At 42.3% G+C, this 18,449-nt stretch overlaps 1 protein-coding gene across 1 annotated transcript in view; it reads right to left on the bottom strand.

Moving 5' to 3' along the window:
* Positions 1-332: 332 nt before the first annotated feature.
* LOC134808705 (sodium/potassium/calcium exchanger 4-like) overlaps positions 333-18,449 on the bottom strand; it is a 31,230-nt gene continuing 13,113 nt past the window's right edge. The window contains exons 2-3 of the mRNA XM_063796150.1: positions 4,977-5,143; positions 333-1,156 (exon numbers count right to left, since the gene is read on the bottom strand). Coding sequence (XP_063652220.1) covers positions 5,052-5,143 — 92 coding nt within the window. The 3' untranslated portion in view covers positions 333-1,156; positions 4,977-5,051. The remainder of the gene's footprint in view (positions 1,157-4,976; positions 5,144-18,449) is intronic.

Below are 18,449 nucleotides of genomic sequence, written 5' to 3'. Positions count from 1 at the left end.
AGGGACCATGGCCCTGCTGACACCTGATTTTCAGACTTCTAGCTGCGAGAGCTCTGAGACAATGAACTTCTGTCAATTTAAGGCACCCCGTTGTGGCACTTTGTTATGACTCCCCTAGGAAACTAACACGCTCAAACCAAAGTCACTCAGTTAAATTCCATTCCTCCCTCAGCTGCTGTCCCTAACTGTCCCCATTTGCTGTCAGGGCCCTGCCGACCAGCAAATGTACTCCCACACTTCCTTTCCCCTCATCTCATGGTTTCTTAGGCACAACTCACTAACCAACCAATCAACCCTTTATCTTGGAGGAATAACACATTCTGTCTCTCTTCCCAAAGCCAACCTCTCTCTTTGGGCACTGTTCTCTTCTCCTGTCTCCTGTGAGATTTTGCGCCATTATTCACCCATCCCCATCCCTATACTTTCAAACTCTGTGCTGTGAGGAAGATCTGTGGATGTCCATGCTGGGATGCTACCTGGCTAGCAGAAAAGGAGAAGTCAGTAAAACCAGCACTTGTTACAGCTCTTTTGTTCCACCATCAAAGCTCATACACTCACTCCTTGTGTTGCTCAGCCCATGCCATGTAGTAAGCCCAAAACGAAAACCACCAAACAAACCAAAACATTATACACGTTCTAGAGATCAGAAGAAGAATGGGGGAGTTGGATGTATAGGATGCCAGTGCTTTGCCTTTCTGGGACCAGAATGTTTCTTGTTATTAGCTCATTTGCTGTATAAAGTCTGGGCTTGGCCTCTGTTCAATCTCACATTGACTGCTGACCTCAGAACATTTTTGTTTTTATACAACCACACTAGCAAAAGCTTCTAGATAGAGGTCTGGAGGAGTTCATCTTGGTAGCATTCTCTCTGTGGATGGAATCTAATAAATGATGCTTTCTAGATGTCGCATTTTTTCTCCATAGCAGGACTTGACAACTGCCAGTCATAAGAGCCACAACTTGGTCAACTGTAAGCCAGGCAGGGACGAGGACACAGTGGCCTGCACTGCATGACTATGAGGGCTGGGGCATAATCCATACCTTGTCTCGCCACAATTAAGCTGGCCATGAAGTCTGGAACACTTGTCCCTCCTGCCAGGAAAGTAATGCCCATGATGACATCTGGGATCCCAAGTGTGTATCCGATAATAGTCACCTGCAGAATGTGGGGTGGAGACATGAACTCTCAACCAACAGTGTGTGGACTAAAGAAATATTCCTAGTATTAGAGACACTGTAAGTGTAGGAAACAGTTATTTTAGAATTACTGGGGCTGCCTCTTTTAAAACAAAACAAAACAAAACAAAACAAAAACCCCACTGAACTATGAGGCTAAGAAGCCAAAGGATGGAAGGATGGAAGGAAGGAAGGTCTTGAGTGTGCACATACCATCCAGAGTGCTCAGGACCTTGGATGCCACATGAACCCTGCTTTACCCTGGACTCCATGCCCAGGCCCTCTGAGCCCTCCGACACTCAGGCTTCAGACCAGGAAGCAGATTCAAGTCCAGGACCCTGGCAGCTGGTCTTGGCTCTGCCCTGTCTGTGTGACTTTACAGAAGTCATTTCTTCTCTTTGGTCCTCAGTTTCCCCAACTGCACAAGTGTTCTGGGGAAATGGACAATCCATTTCCAAGGCCTCTCCCTTTTCACACTGATATTCAAGAATCATTCTTCCAAAGCCTTGGGGGTGGGAGATGTATTAATAAAAGTTGGAGGTACAGGGGATGGACAGGTGGGGCTTCACTGCTTGCTGGAGCCTCACCAGGACATAGTGAAAGTAAGCGCAGGGTGCTGAGGTGGGCACATCTTTCATAGGCAGAGATCAAGGCTAACGTGGACACTGCCTTCTTTATAGACTTTTACTGTCAAGGCCATTCTACTCCCCCAGAATGAGGCTATTTGAAGTTCAAACCCATAGGTAAGAGTGCCCCAGCAAAGTGGTTCCTGTGACCCCATGACCCTGGTTTAAGAAACAAGGGTGGGGTTTATACATCAAGGTGGTGGGGGTTGGAGTATCCTGTCTCACTGAAAATTAGCAGAACTGATTTAATCATATGTTTATTTTCTGTAACTAGAGAAGAATTTCACATATTCATTAATTTGATCTTCCTGATTCACCCACTCAAATGTCATGAAATACTTTTTTTTTACTTGTAATGTTGTTTTTGGAAATACACTTCAGTAAGAGAAATCGCTGGATCCTTTCCTTAAAATGTAAGATGAACTGGCTTTTAATTTTATTCAGAAAAATTAAAAATTGCAAATCCAATTCACTTAAGGCACAGTTTTCTTTATCTCTGATTGTCATCTTTTTCTAGGGAGGTTTTTTTTTTTTTTTTTTTTTTTTTTTTTCTGAGACAGGATCTTGCTCTGCTCCATAGCCCAGGCTGGAGTGCAATGGATTGACCATGGCTCACTGTGGCCTCAACCTCTCGGGTTTAAGCAATCCTCCCACTTCAGCCTCCTGAGTAGCTGCAACTACAGGTGCATGCCACCACGCCTGGCTAATTTTTTAAATTTTTTGTAGACACAGGGTCTCACTATGTTGCCCAGGCTGGTCTTGAACTCCTGGGCTCAAGTGATCCTCCTGCCTTGGCCTCCCGAAGTGCTGGGATTACAGGTGTGAGCCACCACACCCAGTCTCTAGGGAGTTTAGATAGTAACTAATTCCAAATCTTCTTCCCCATCCCCTATATGGAGTGGGCTGTGGGAACTTTAATCTTCATCATGGAAGCATGGAAACAGCACTGCTGCATCTCATGGTGAAAATGGCTAATATTTACTGTCATGAGCAACCAGCCATGCTGCAAACTCAAATCACAATGCTTGAACAAGATGAAGTAAGATTAGGTTGAAATTGGGTATAATGTACACAACACTAATTCAACACAAGAAGGGCACTATAAGAAATCACACTACTCAGTGGCCAAACTGTGTATTATTCAGCAACGCTCATGATCATCTGACTGTTACCAGGTAATCACCCTTAATTGGCTGTTGGTTTCAATAAGCGGCTAACGACTGGATGCTTCTGACACAGTCTAACCAAACTGTTTTGGGCTGGGAGTAGGGTGTGAAAGGGAGTGGTCAGGAGGGACATGAATGAGGTCCTGGGGGACTTGAATGTTCAAGTGTCCCCATGTCCCCCATTCAGCTGAACCAAGGCCAGGGTGTTCCAAGTGTGAGTGCCTGGGGCTGGGGCAGATGCTGGGGTCCTGGAGGCTTGGAGTGGTTCTGCCTCTCCTGAGTTACATGACTTGTTTCATTCACTAAAACACAATCACAGAGTCCATCCTGAGCTTCTTTTTGGGATACAGAGCTCTAAGCCGGTACCAGGAGTCACAGAGTCCGTCCTGAGCTTCCTTTTGGGATACAGAGCTCTAAGCAGGTACCAGAAGAAAGGGAGAAAGGGAACAGGCTGGGAGCAGCACCTTCCACCAGCTGGTGTCTTGGGGAGGCTCTGCCACAGGGACAGGAGGGCTGCTGCATGAGTAAGGACACACAGAGGTTGCGGCAGGTCTCTGATCAGCCTGAGGAAGCATCTGAGGTGAGGGAGCCGGCCAAAGGGTGGGATTTCAGGAAAGCATAGGCAAAATGGCTCCCATACATTGTTTAGAATTCCAGTAATGCTCTGGGAGAGATGGGGGAAGGCGTGATTGGGTTGGGGGGAGGGAAGAGACAGGATTGGCCAAGTGCCTAGAATGTGCTGGGCTCTCTTTTCATTCTCCCAATGGCCTTGTAAGAGAGTGATGATCACCCCCACTTCATAGAGAGAGTCACCAGCTTCTGTGGTTTGCAAGAGGTAGGACTAGGATTCAGCGCTGTTCTCATGTGATCCAGGATCCTTTGTTCCCCACCAAACGACATGGTTTCTCTGGAATTAAGGGAAAGGTGGCCCCTGGGCCAGCATGGAACGTTTACTGGCTCTGCTGTCTCTCATGTCAAGATCGCTTGCCTTCTCTGCTGCTGGTGTCAGGCATTAGGAGGAGAATAAAGGGACTCGATGTTAACCACTAGGGTGTAAGGGGCTGAGAGTGAGTTTCACAATCAACAGAACTGCGGCTATGCTGGAACTGCTTCCCCTCTCTTTGCTCCTGGGAATGAGGAGGAGAAGAAGGGACCCCATTAGGTGGTATACAGAGAGTGGGGAAGGAGGCTCCTGTGTGGCCTGACCCAGCCCAGCCCAGCCGATGAAAGGTTTATATGGGGACTTGTCCTGTATGGCCATAGGAGCTTATGAGGAGCTACACCAATGCCTCTCTGCCTGCAAAACTCCCATCCAACGAAATCTGAAAAGTCCAGTAGCAAACTGAGAGGCAGCTTATGGTAGTAGTTGAGATCATGGGCTTAGGAGATCAATACCTGGGTCCTAATCCTAACTCTGGCACTCACTAACTGTGTAACCTTGGGGAAATTACTCAATTTCTCTATGCCTCGATTTCCCCCATTCGTTAGATGGAGATAATAGCACCCATCCCATGGGGCTGTTATGAGGATAAGAAAGAGTTTATATGAAGTGCTTAAACCAGCACCAGCACATCGGTGGGGGGAGGAGCATTCCTGGGCAGGAGCAAGGAACAAGCTGCCTTGTGTTCAACCTCATCTCCCTTGACTCCAGTCTCCTTCCTTCACATTCCCTTGGGACCCTGGAAACCAAGGGGGCTTGGTGATCATCCACCTGTCATATTGCTCTGCCTGTAACACCAGAATAGTGTGATTTAGGCTGCCTGTGCAAAGGTTGGTTCCCTTCCCTCACACTCGAAGGCAGGCACTGTGCTGTGTCTCTGCATTCCGGGTACCTGACACAGAGTCATGCACCTCATTCAAACCCTTTTCTACTGAGAAATACGCTGTGGTCAGTGAGGCCAGTGACTCGCCCAAAGGTGGCACAGCAGTACCTGTGGTTAGCCTTGAACCCAGCTCTCCACCTCTCCCTGGCTGTGCACACAGTCCACCCCCTGCTCCCCCCACTCACCAGCCACACCATGATGTAGGAGAACACAGCGATCCACAGCGTGGCGGTGATGAAGGTGACCATGAAGAACTTCTCTCAGCGGGGCTTGCTGCAGTTGGGAATGGTGACACACAGGAGGAAGATGAGGGGCCAGGTGAACACCCACTTGACCTTGTCCCCTCTGGCCTCTGCAGGGTGAAGGGGCAGAGTGAGAAAGGAGGGGGAGAGAAAGACACTGGGTAACACACCTGCCAGTCTACCTGTCGATTTAGTCTTCAAGCTAAATAAGAGAATGCCACCGATGTGACTCTAGGCAACTGACCTTGCAGAATCACAGAACTCCACAATGTCACGCTGGAAGTGGCAAGACAATTCAGTAAGTGTTTGTTGCTTGAATAACTTAAGTCATTCCAAATCCTTCATTTGACAGGATAAGGAAAGTGAGGCTGAGGGGGAACAGACTCACCCAGAGGAGCTGGAATGGGGATGTGAGTTATGGTTGGGCTTTGGAGACAGACAGCCCTGGGCTGGAAGTCAAAGGACCTTGAGAATCCCAACTCTACTTCCTCCTCTGACAATAATAACTTAGATGTAACAACAACAGGGCAGCAATAATCAACACACCCAGCATTTGCCATGTGCTGCAGGCACAGTGCTAAGTGCTTTGCATCTTATTGGTTTCCTCATCTGTTAAATGAGAAAGGTATCTCCTTCTTGGTTGTTGCAAGAATGATGTGACAGAGTGTACATAAAACACCCAGCACACGGGGCCTGGCACACAGCAGGTGCTTTGGAAATCTCAGCTCCTTTGTCCCAAGGTCATGTAGTCAAGACTGGTGCAAGACTAAATGTGTGCCCTGGCTGCAGTCCAGATCTCACTGGCCCCTACCAAGGGAATCCAGAAACAATTCAATGGAGGAAAAGAGGCCTCATAAGCCATTGAGTGTAAGCATAGTTTCCTTAATAAGCCACTGAATATAGGTGTGCACAAGCAGGTTAAAAGCTGGCCTGCTCATCAATGAAATGGTGGAGGAAGGACTTCTGCAATTTTTATTTTTTGTAGAAGCATTGAGAACAACAGCAAAAAATTGTCAGAATCAACGTTTTCAGAGCTCCAGAATTAACCTAAGGTTTGCAGCAATCCAGGGAATATCTATTTTAAAAAATCAGTTGGACCTTAGTAAGAACAGTGAACTCTGTGGAGTTTTAACTTTCCCTATTTTTATTCCTTCTTGCCAGGTCTGGAGTAGTTTTGAAATCCAGCAGCATGCAACCACATTGAAAAACAGCAGGCTAGCAGCCACAAGAGGGGGCAGAACAAGGTTGGAGGACCTCCCAAGTTCATTCCCACAGAATTGTTATTATTTGACCTGTCTGGTGGTTTCTTAGAAGACTCCACTTTCAAGGCTGTCTCTATTTTACCAGAATCTGAGCTTACCCAGTGTGAATAGCTTTTTACTTGGAGGTGTTTGTCAAAAACAATTAGAGGCAATTATTAAATCATGTTGCTGGAAGTGGCAGATGACAGCTGGGACAAACAATAGGTTAACCAAAAAGCATAAAAGGAAAAGCTGGGGAATGAGACATCCACAGTGGGCTTTGAAAAGCTCCTAGATATCTCTGGGAATCTAACAGACCATGAGCATGCACAGGGCTGTGCCCAGGGTTCTTCACATGCTCAGGAAAGACTCGAGACTGCTGTAAGCTTTCATCTCTGCCTAACTTTGAGGCTCTGTGCAAATAAGGAGGAAAGGCTACTATAGAGTTGTGAACTACCCGCCTGAGTGTTGGAGGCATGCCCCAAAACACATACAGAGTCCCTTGGCAAAGACTGGGAGAACGACTGGATCCAGGAACCTAGGGAATTCTCTGTCTAATCATTAGCTGACCTCTAGGCTAACCTAGCAGAGACTTCAGTGGCCACACACAACGAAGAATATGAATTTTACAGAATTAGTTTAGAAAAGTCACTAAACAAGCAACAATAATAAAGAGTAACAACCACAAACCCTAGAACAGGAGATAATCTCCTGTTCTCCAACCACAATGGAACAGAATTAGAAACCAATAACAGAAGGAAAACTGGAAAATTCACCAATACATGGGAAATGAAATAACATACTCCTAAATAAAGGGTCAAAGAAGAAAGCACAAAAAAATTAGAAAATACTTGGAGATGAATCAAAAAAATGTAACATACTAAAGCTTATGGAATATAGTGAAAACAGTACTTAGGAATGCATAGCTGTAAAATACCTATATTAAAAAAGGGAAAGATCTCAAATCAATGTCCAAACCTTTCTCCTTAAGAAAAATAAAAGAAGAAAAGAAAATGAAGTCCAAAGAAAGCAGAAGGAAGGAAAAGAATCAAGGTTAGAGTGAAAATAAATGAAATAGAAAATTTAAAAAATACAAAGAATCAAAGAAATTGAAAGTTGCCTCTTTGAAAAGATCAATAAAATTGACAAACCTTTAGCTAGACTGACCAAGAAAAACAGAGAGAAGATTCAAATTACTAAAATCAGGAATAAAACAGGGACATCACTATGAACATTACAAAAATAAAACAAACTATTAGGGAATACTATGAAGAATCCTAACAGACAAAATTCTGCAAAGGTACAAACTACCAAAACTGACTCAGAAAGGAACAGAAAATCTGAATAGATTTAAAACAAGATTGAAACAGCAATTTAAAATTTTCCCTTAAAGTAAAGCCAGGACCAGATGGCTTCATGGTGACTTCTACCAAATGTTTAAAGAAGAATTAACATGACTCCTTCTCAAACTCTTTCAAAAAATAGAACAGTAGGGAGCACTTCCCAATTTATTCTATGAAGCCAGTATTACTTCGATACCAAATGCAGACAAAGACATCAAGAGTAAAGAAAACTACAGACCAATATCCCTTCTGAATATTGATGCAAAAATCCTTAACAAAATTCTAGCAAACTGGAATCCAGTAACATATAGATAGGATTATACACCACCACCAAGTGGGATTTATCCCAGGAATGAAAGCTTGATTTAACATATACAATTCAATCAATGTAAAACATTACATTAATAGAATAAAGGATAAAACTACACAATCCTCTAAACTGCCACAGAAAAGACATTTGACAAAATTCAACACTCTTTCTTGATGGAAACACTCAACAAACTAGGAACTGAGGGAACCTTCTCAACTGGATAAAGGGCATCTATGGAAAACCCACAGCTAGCACTTATACTTAACGATTAAGATTGAAAGCTATTGCAACCCTCCCCTCCCCACCTCGCTGCAAAATCAGAAACAAGATGAAGATGTCTGCTCTTACTCCTTCAACACTGAACTAGAGATTATAGCCAAGAAAATTAGGCAAGAAAAATAAATAAAAGTGATTCCGATTGGAAAGGAAGAAGTAAAACTATCCCTATTTGTAGATGACATGATCTTGTATATAGAAAACTCTAAGGAACCCATAAAAACCTATTAGAACTAATAAACAAGTTCAGCCAATTTGTAAGATACGTAATAAATTTACAAAATTCAGTTGTGTTTTTCTACATTAACAATTCAAAAATAAAATTAAGAAAACAATTCCATGTACAATGCCATCAAAAAATTTAAAAACCTAACATTTATGCAACAAAAGTAGTAGAGAATTTGTATGCTGAAAACTACCAAACATCATTGGAAGAAATTAAAGAAGACCTAAATAAATGAGAAGAAATCCTGTTTATGAATCGGAAGGCTTAAAATGGTTAAGACGGTAATATTCCCCAAACTTACGTATACATTCAATGCAATCCCTATCAAAATCCCAGGTAGCTGAGCAGAAATTGACAAGCTGAGCCTAAAATTCATATGAAAATATAAGGAACCCCCAAATAGCCAAAACAGTCTTGGAAAAAAAAAAAAAAACAAAGCTGGGAAATTTACACACTGTGATTTTAAAACTTAGGACAAAGCTAGAGTAATCAGGAGAGACTGCTACTGGAAGAATGGAATAAAATTATGAGTCCAGAAATAAACCCAGATATTTAAAGGTTTATTTATGGACTCGACATTTACTGGCATAAGAATGGAATAAAATTTTGAGTCCAGAAATAAACCCAGGCATTTAATATCTTGATATTTGACAAGAGTATCAAGACAATTCAATAGGAAAACAATAATCTTTTCAACAAATGGTGCAGAGACAGCTGGATACCCATAGGCAAAAGAATGAAACTGGTGCTCTGTCTTATACCATACACAAAAATTGAATTAAAAAATGATTAAGACCTAAATATAAGAGCTACAACTATAAAATAACATGAGCATAACTCTTTATGACCTTGGATTGGGCAATGATTTCTTAAATGACACCAAAATCACAAGCAACAAAAGAATAAGTAAATTATATTTTATCACAATTAAAAACTTTTGTGATTCATAGAATACTATTAAGAAAGTGAGGCTGGGGCTGGGCACAGCAGCTCATGCCTGTAATCTCAGCACTTTGGAAGGCCAAGATGGGCAGATCACCTGAGGTTGGGAGTTCAAGACCAGCCTGGCCAACGTGGTGAAACCCTGTCTCTACTAAAAATACAAAAATTAGCCGGGTGTGGTGGTGCATGCCTGTAATCCCAGCTACTTGGGAGGCTGAGGCTGGGATGGAATGGAATGGAATGGAATGAGAATCACTTGAACCCAGAAGGCAGAGGTTGCAGTGAGCTAAGATCACACCACTGCACTCCAGCCTGGGAGACAAAGCAACGCTCAGTCTCAAAAAAAAAAAAAAAAAAAAGAGAAAAGAAAAAAGAAAAAAAGGAAAGAAAGGCTGGGCACAGTGGCTCATGCCTACGATCCTGCACTTTGGGATGCCAAGGTGGGAGGACTGGTTGAGGCCAGGAGTTCAAGACCAGCCTGGGCAACATAGTGAGACCTCATCTCTACAAAAAATACAAAAACTAGCTGGGCATGATGGCCTTTTAGTCTCAACTACTTGGGAGGTTGAGGTGGGAGGATTGCTCTAGCCTAGGAGTTAGAGGCTGCAGTGAGCTATGATTGCCATTGCACTGGGCAACAGAGTGAGGTCTTGTCTGGAAAAACAAAACAACAACAACAAAAACAACAACAAAAAAAGGAAAAGATAGACCGTGAAAATACTACCTATTGAATGGAAAAAAATCATTTTGCAAATAATATATCTGATAAGGGTCTATTGTCCAAAATATGTAAAGAACTCTTACTACTCAATTTTAAAAACCCAATTTTCTTAAAAAAGGCAAAGTGTTTGAATAGACAGTTCTCCAAAGAAAATGGTCATTAGGAAAATGTAATTCAAGGCGATTTCACAGCCACAAGTATTACTAGAATAAAAAAGATAAATAACAAGTATTGGTGAGGGTGTGGGAAAATAGGAACCATCATACATTGCTGATAGGAATGTAAAGTGGTACACCTGCTTTGGAAAACAGTCTGACAGTTTCTCAAAGAGTTTGACCTAGAAATTCTACACCTAGTTTTACCCAAAAAGAATAAAAATATATGTCCATACCAAAACTTTTACTCAAATGTTCACAGCAGCATTATTTATAATAGCAAAAAATGAAAACAACCCAAATATTAACCAAGTGATGAATGGATAAACAAAATGTGGCATATAAATACAAAGGAATATTATTCAGCCATAAAAAGGAATGAAGCACTGATACATGGTACCACATGGACAAATCTTGTAAACATTACACAAAGTGAAAGAAGTCAGATACAAAAGGACATATATTGATAGATTCTATTTATATAAAATGTCAAGAATAGGAAATTCATAGAGACGGAAAGTAGATTGGTGGTTGCCAGGGGATGGAAGAGAAGAGGAATGGGCAGTCATGCTCATGGGACTATGAAAGTGGGATAATAAAAATATTCTAGAATTATATATTGGTGATGGCTGCGCAGCTCTGTGAATATAGCAAAAACCACGAATTAGTTTATGAGGGCGAATTTTATGGCATATAAATTACATCTCAATTTTAAAAATTGCAAAGTAGACTGGCACTAGCTGTGTTTGCTCTGTAATATTTGTGCTAGAATCTTCCTAAATCATTAAAAGTATTTTTACTAAAAAAAAAAAAAATCAGCTGCTTATAATAATTAGCCAAGAGAATATGGTTAGCTTGAAATAAGCAAATCCATCCATCTCTTTCTAGATCTTTCTCTATATACACCTTTCTGTAGCTTGTAGTCCCTGTACAAATGGCCAAAAGTTTTCCTGCCTTGTTTGGTTTGTCCAAAATTCCACGTTCTTCTCTGGTGAGTCCACATCCCAACTCATCTAGGTTGCTGAGGAAGGCCTAGTGTATTTCTAGAATTGACAGAAAACTCCGTATGTAGAGGAAGAATTCGCTTTGGGGAATTGTAACCCTGGATGCTTAAATGCCCAGGAATGTCTTTGCGGGTATATACAAACGCCACAGTAGAAGGATAATTTTCATATGTTCCCAGACACAAAACTGCATGAGGTGTTTGTCTTTTTCTTGCCTGCTATGGGTTTTGCAACTGGTTTCAACATCCACCCCCATCTGGCCCCACCCACGTGGCCAGTGTCACGGCCCACTATTGTTTCCTAAGAAACAGTGCTTCAACTGACCCGTTCCATTGCTATGTTTTTCAACTGTTGGATGAGATCCAGGAGAGGATGGTGAAATCAATTTAGTGAAGGGCAACCAGCATTTTCTTTTTTAAAAAAGTAGAAAATAGAGTTCCTGTACATAGTGAGAGTTCAGTATTACTCCAGGAAACTGGTTTCCTTTTCATATTTCCAGGTATGTGTATAAAATATTCCTGTAGGTCATGGTCACGGTGTGGAAACCTTCCATGGTGCTCGTGCTGGTCTCTGTTCGATTAGGCAATGATTTCTTAAATGACACCATTGCTAGTGCTGTGCAACCCTCTCAACTCCCAGCCTTCCATCTATCTGGCCTCTCTTCAGCCTCCCCAATGTTCTGACTCTTCTGAAAAGCCGTTAACCCCGCCAGCCCATGGTGATCTCTCCCTTCTGTAACTGCTTTGGTTTTGAAGAATTTATGAATTATTGAAACTCTACCCAAGTTGACCCATAGCCTTACTACTTGAATCCACCATCTCTACCTCTCCCGACTGGGTTGCAAACACAGCTGGTAACAGCTCCTGGTGCCTTCTGCACCAGTGTGGACCATACAATTAGCAGGTGGTGGTACACGTTCTTATTCTAACAGCCTGCTCTGCATAATTGGGCATTTTGTTTACTGCCTTGTTACCTAATTGCTCTGCATTTTGAAGCGCAGTGCCCAAAGGTCAAAGACAAGGTAAGCAACATTAAAGGTCTGGCATCTGACCTGGTTCAAATCCAGTTTACTAGCTCGTCAGCTGTGGGTCACTGGGGGAGCAGTCCTCATGAGCCTTATTTCCTTACTGTAAAATGGGGGTGACAACAGTACACTGGGGACTTGGGAACATGATACTATTTGTCAATAGAAGAGTCTCAGTAAATGGCACATCTCACCATTACTACCAGGACCGTATATCAATAAAGACACAGGTTCAAATATAGGCCGGGCACAGTGGCTCACGCCTGTAATCCCAGTGCTTTGGGAGGCCAAGGTGGGTGGATCACTTGAGGTCAGGAGTTCGAGACCAGCCTGGCCAACATGGTGAAACCCTGTCTCTACTAAAAAAAAAAAAAAAAATATATATATATATATATATATATGTCTATATATACACACATATATATGTATATATACGTATATATACGTATATATGTGTATATATACGTATATATACGTATATATACGTATATATGTGTATATATACGTATATATATACGTATATATACGTATATATACACATATATATGTGTGTATATATATATATATATATATATATTTTTTTTTAGTAGAGAGGCCAAGGTGGGTGGATCACTTGAGGTCAGGAGTTCGAGACCAGCCTGGCCAACATGGTGAAACCCTGTCTCTACTAAAAAAAAAAAAATATATATATATATATATATACACACACACACATATATATGTATATATACGTATATATATACGTATATATATACGTATATATACATATACGTATATATACACATTTATGTATTTATACATTTATGTATATATATACGTATATATATATACGTATATATATGTATATACGTATATATACACATATATACACACATATATACGTATATATACATATATACACATATATACGTATATATATACACACGTATATATACATATATACGTGTATATATACACACACGTATATATACATATATACGTGTATATATACACACACGTATATATACATATATACGTGTGTATATATATATACACACACGTATATATACATATATATGTGTATATATATATATACACACAAAAAAAAATTAGCCGGGCGTTGTGGTGGGTGCCTATAAACCCAGCTACTTGGGAGGCTGAGGCAGGAGAATTGCTTGAACCCGGGAGGTGGAGGTTGCAGTGAGCAGAGATCACACCATTGCACTCCAGCCTGGGCAATAAAGCAAGATTCCATCTCAAAAGAAAACAACAACAACAACAAAACAAATGTGGCATGGAGCTGTCAGCCCAAAGCTCTCAATGTCTGGCTTGGAAGAAAGTCACTTGTATGAGTTCTGAAGCTAGACTGGAAGCCCCTCGCAGGCAGGGGCCTGCTGGATTCTTGCATGGCTGTGGAAGAGAGCAGAGCCCCCAGCCCAGCCCCTGACTCATGGCAGAACTCAACACATATTAAATGTATGGGAGGCTACAAGTGCCCGCTCAGAATCAGGAAAAGATAATCTGAACATAACATGTTTTTAAAATCCCACATAATGAATGTGATCATCACCATCTAAAAGCTCATTAGCAGCAAAGAAGCCCCACATATTATGCTGATGAAGTTAGATATTTCCTGAACTTATGCCAAGAGACCAGATCACCAGGAAACATTACTGGAATGGAAAAGTTAGAGAACCCAGTTGCACTTGATCAAGGTAAAGAGGCTTGGACAGCCTTGAAAACTGTCCCAGGTTTTGATGCTGCCTACAGAGGTGCCTGGGTACAGGAGTTCTGATTCAGTAAGAATCCCGGGACACCTCTGGCAGAACCAGCCCAGCTCCCCTGATGAGATGGGATCATTTCTCCCAGGCACATTTGTGCTCCTGCCTGTGACTAGCCCAAGGGTAGTTCTAATCAGACTGAGTCAATCAGAGCCTGTCCCTGAGGATGCTGAAATTGGAACCAATTTCAGCGTACATGTTGCTAAAATTGTGAAATCAGGAGAGGAGAGGCAGAAGCAGCAGGTCAGCAGGTCTGAAGGTCAGGAGATGAATCAGGGACAGAGACGAGCATGGGGAGATAGGGGCTGCCCAATCATGTTTCCTGGTTCCAGCTGTCCTGAGACTCATCCGCACCTCTGCCCTGGCTCCAGGAAACACCTCTGTATCTTTCTCATAAAGTTCCCTTTCCTGCTGAAACCAAGATCTAGCTAGTTTTGATACTTGTAACCACAGAATCCTAAGCAATAGAGTTACGAAGACAGAAACAGCAGGGAGGAGCTTTTCAATCCACGCTAGCCAAGAGTATCTCGCTCCTCGGTTTAATTCTGAGCTCATCATGCAATCTCCTGCCCCAGGATTTGGTCTCCCAAGCAGACTTGCCCACCAGGCTGGGCCTTGGCTTCCTCATCCTCCAAATGAGAGACTGAGACTAAAGCAGTTGTTCTCAAAACCAACTGAACAGCCACATTACCTGGGGGGCTTGTTCACACACAGATTTCTGAGTCCTAGCAATATCCTGAAGGTTCTGCTTTCAAGTCCTTGAGTCCTAAGTTCATGCTCAAATGCACACTGTTTGCCAAACCCACATCAAATGTGTTTTTAAATGTAGCCAGAATTTGTTTTAATCAGGTGTGGTAAGACACAGAGGTATAGAAATGATGGTCACGAAAAAAAGGTTTTTTGTACTCACAAAAACTAGAAACAGGAGGCAGGGTGTGCCGCATGGGGCCACATGAGGAAGCACCAGTGCTGGTGAGGAGGAACAAGGAGTGAGAGGCAAGTGTGGGCAAAAGCCTTTATTGTGGCTTTCATGGGGCAAGGGAGGGTGAGTATGCAGCCTTAGAACTGAGTAACTTCTACAGGCTGGTGGGAATGTCAATTAGGACAACCACTATGGAAAACAGTGTGGAGATTCCTTAAAGAACTAAAGGTAGATCTACCATTTAATCCAGCAATCCCACTCCTGGGTATCTACCCAGAGGAAAAGAAGTCATTATGTGAAAAAGTTACTTGCATACACATGTTTATGGCAGTACAATTCGCAATTGCAAAAATGTGGAACCAGCCCAAATGCTCATCAATCAATGAGTGGATAAAGAAACCGTGGTGTATGTGCATATATATATGATGGAATACTACTCAGCTATAAAAAGGAATGAATTAATGGCATTTGCAGCAACCTGGATGGGATTGGGGACTATTATTCTAAGTGAAGTAACTCAGGAATGGAAAACCAAATATGGTATGTTCTCACTCATAAGTGGGAGCTAAGCTATGAGGATCCAAAGGCATAAGAATGATACAGTGGACTTTGGGGACTCGGGGGAAAGGGTGGGAAGGGGTGAGGGATAACAGATGACAAATTGGGTTCAGTATGTACTGCTTGGGTGATGGGTGCACCAAAATCTCACAAATCACCACTAAAGAACTTTCTCATGTAACCAAATACCACCTGTTCCAAAACTTATGGAAATGAAAAATTTAAAAAAAGAGAACTGAATAACTTCAGGGAGCTCTGGGGCTGAATCTGGTTGTCTGTACCTTGCCCTGGGATGACTAAGGCAGAGAGGAATGTTGCCTCCTGGAGTATAAGAGCCAGATGGAGGAAGCAGTTCAGAGTAGGGCTTTGGATTGATTGCTTTGCACATGAAAGTCATGCTCCCAGCAGGCAGCTGTTTGCTATCTATAAGAACTGAAGGGCCCTGGGAAGGGAAGTTTCTCCCCAGGCAGGGAGGCCTCAGATGCCAGAGCATCAAGAATATAGAAAATAAGAACACAGACTTAATACACACTGTTAACTTCATAAAGTGACTTTCACTTTTTGCTAATGTGAATTGGTCTCTCCAGATTTTGGGCAATTCTAGGTTGTAGAGGGCATTCATTGTTCTCATCTGGCTAGCATCCACTCCCCTTTAATGGTAACAGCATGCCAATTTTCCTTTAGGGAACCAACCCTCTATTCCACATTAAATTCATGTAGTTTAGACAGGGGCTGACTCCTTTCCTTGACATCTGGGTGGGTATGAGAGTCAAGCTTGGCTAATCATGTATTCCATAATATTTAGTGTGTTCATTCCCCATGCTAGGAACTATTCTAGGTACTGGGAATCCAACACAGGACTCCTAGACCTCCTGGTATTATGGGGTTACATAGGCCCTGGGTTGGGTTTGTAATATAACAAGGGTCAACCTTGGGAATTCTGCCAAGAATCACTGCCTCTAATACCCATTGCCCTTTCCTCCTTACTAACAGAACTCTCTTTTCCTTGAGACAATAGGTTCCCAGCTAAAAATCTTAATTTCCTAGGCTTCCTTGCAGGTAGGGGTGGCTATGGACAGGTCTGGACCACAACATGCAAATTAAACTCTATTTGGTGGAGCTTCCAGGAAAGTCATTCTCTTCTGGATAAGGAGAAGGAGACTCCGTAGTATGAGCCTTCTGCCCTTTGTCCTCCTTGTCCCTGCTAGGAGTAGGGAGTCACTGGAGTTGCAGAGGCCAGTGGGCAACCTTGAGGACAAAAGTCACCAGCTGAGTATGGACAACAGTAATGGGATACTGATGCTAGAGCTTCAGGATTCCCTACTCTCAGGACTTCTTGTTACATGAGAAAAATAAAATCCTTGAGTTTAAGGCTCTGTCACTTGAGTTTTCTGTTACATGCAGCTGAATGCAATCCTTAAGAGACAGAGGCACCATCTGTGCATGGGGCTAACCCAAAGGGATGTAAGCTTAGGTGGAGGAAAGCCAACACAGGGATAAAACCAACCCAGGGGAAAGCAATGCTGAGAGATGGATGGTGTCTTGTCGTTTCCTCTGAACCCTGGGTCCAGCCTTGCCAGAAGGCAGACTTTCTCAGGGAACCTGCCACCATGTGAACTTTTTGGCTTAAACCAGCCTGAATAGGGGTTCTTTAACATTAGGAGTCTGGACTAATTCATGTGTGAAATAATAGAGTTTTGGGGGCCGCAGAGGTGATGGGACAATGCCTATACTGATGGACATTCTCCCCTACACTATTGGGAACCCCTCCTGGACCCCCAATTCCATCTCGTTGGGTGAAATATTGGAGTGGAATGTTCATCACGGACTCCGATTGACACACAAACATCAACAAGAGAATGGAGGGCTGCCGTCATTCCTTTCACTAAGCTCTCAGATTTCTCTTTTGAAGTAGAAAATTACAATTTAATTATGTGAAAAAAAAGTCTTGAAAATGAACTGTAACAAAACAGATGGCTCATCAGACTGGAGAAAAAAATTAAGAACAGATGCAGTTGCTGATGAAAAACCTCAAGCAAATTAATGTGGACAGTGAATGAATTCCACATTCCAATTAAGGGAGTGGTTAACCTGTGGTTTGCGGGGATGCATGCATCACTGGATGATGTAGAGTAGATTTGCATGGACCTGGGAGTTCAGAGCACTTATATGACCTGGAGAGCACAGATTCTGAAGCAATGGTTCTCAAATTTGAGTGTAAGTCGGAATCCCTGGAAAGCCTGTTAGATCACCATACTCACAATGATTTGGCAGGACTAGAGGAGAAGGGAGTTGCAAGAATTTGTGTTTCTAACAAGTTCCCAGGTGCTGCTGATGCTGACAGTCCTAGGACCACCACTCTAGAATAACTCCAGTTAAAAGCAATTGAGATATAATTAACGTATCATAAAATTCACCCATTTAGAATGTGCAAGCAGACAGGTTTTAGCATATTTGAAAGTTGTGTAACTATGACCACTATATAATTCCAGAAGATTTTCATCGCCCCAGTGGAAACCCCTAGCCATTAGCGGTCATTCCCATTCCTCATTTCCTCCAGCCTCTGGTAACCACTAATTAATTTTCTGTCTCTATAGATTTGACTATTCTGGGCGTTCCATATAAATGGAATTGTAACATTGGGGCTTTTGTGTCTGGCTTTCACTGAGCATATATTTCCTAGGCTCATCCATATTGTAGCATCTATCAGTATGCCATTCCTTTTTAGGGCTGAATAATATTCTATTATATGGGTATACCACATTTCGTTTATCCATTCTTCACTTTATGGATATTTGAATTGTTCTACTTTTTGGCAATTATGAATAATGCTGCTATGAACTCTTGTGTATAAGTTTGCGTGTGGACATATATTTTCATCCCTCTTAAATACAGAACTAAGAGGGGAATTGTTGGGTCATATGGTGACTCTAT

Source organism: Pan troglodytes, chromosome 17 (assembly GCF_028858775.2).
Source record: "Pan troglodytes isolate AG18354 chromosome 17, NHGRI_mPanTro3-v2.0_pri, whole genome shotgun sequence".
NCBI classification, from domain to species: Eukaryota; Metazoa; Chordata; class Mammalia; order Primates; family Hominidae; genus Pan; species Pan troglodytes.
This window is presented reverse-complemented; position numbering and strand designations above follow the sequence as displayed.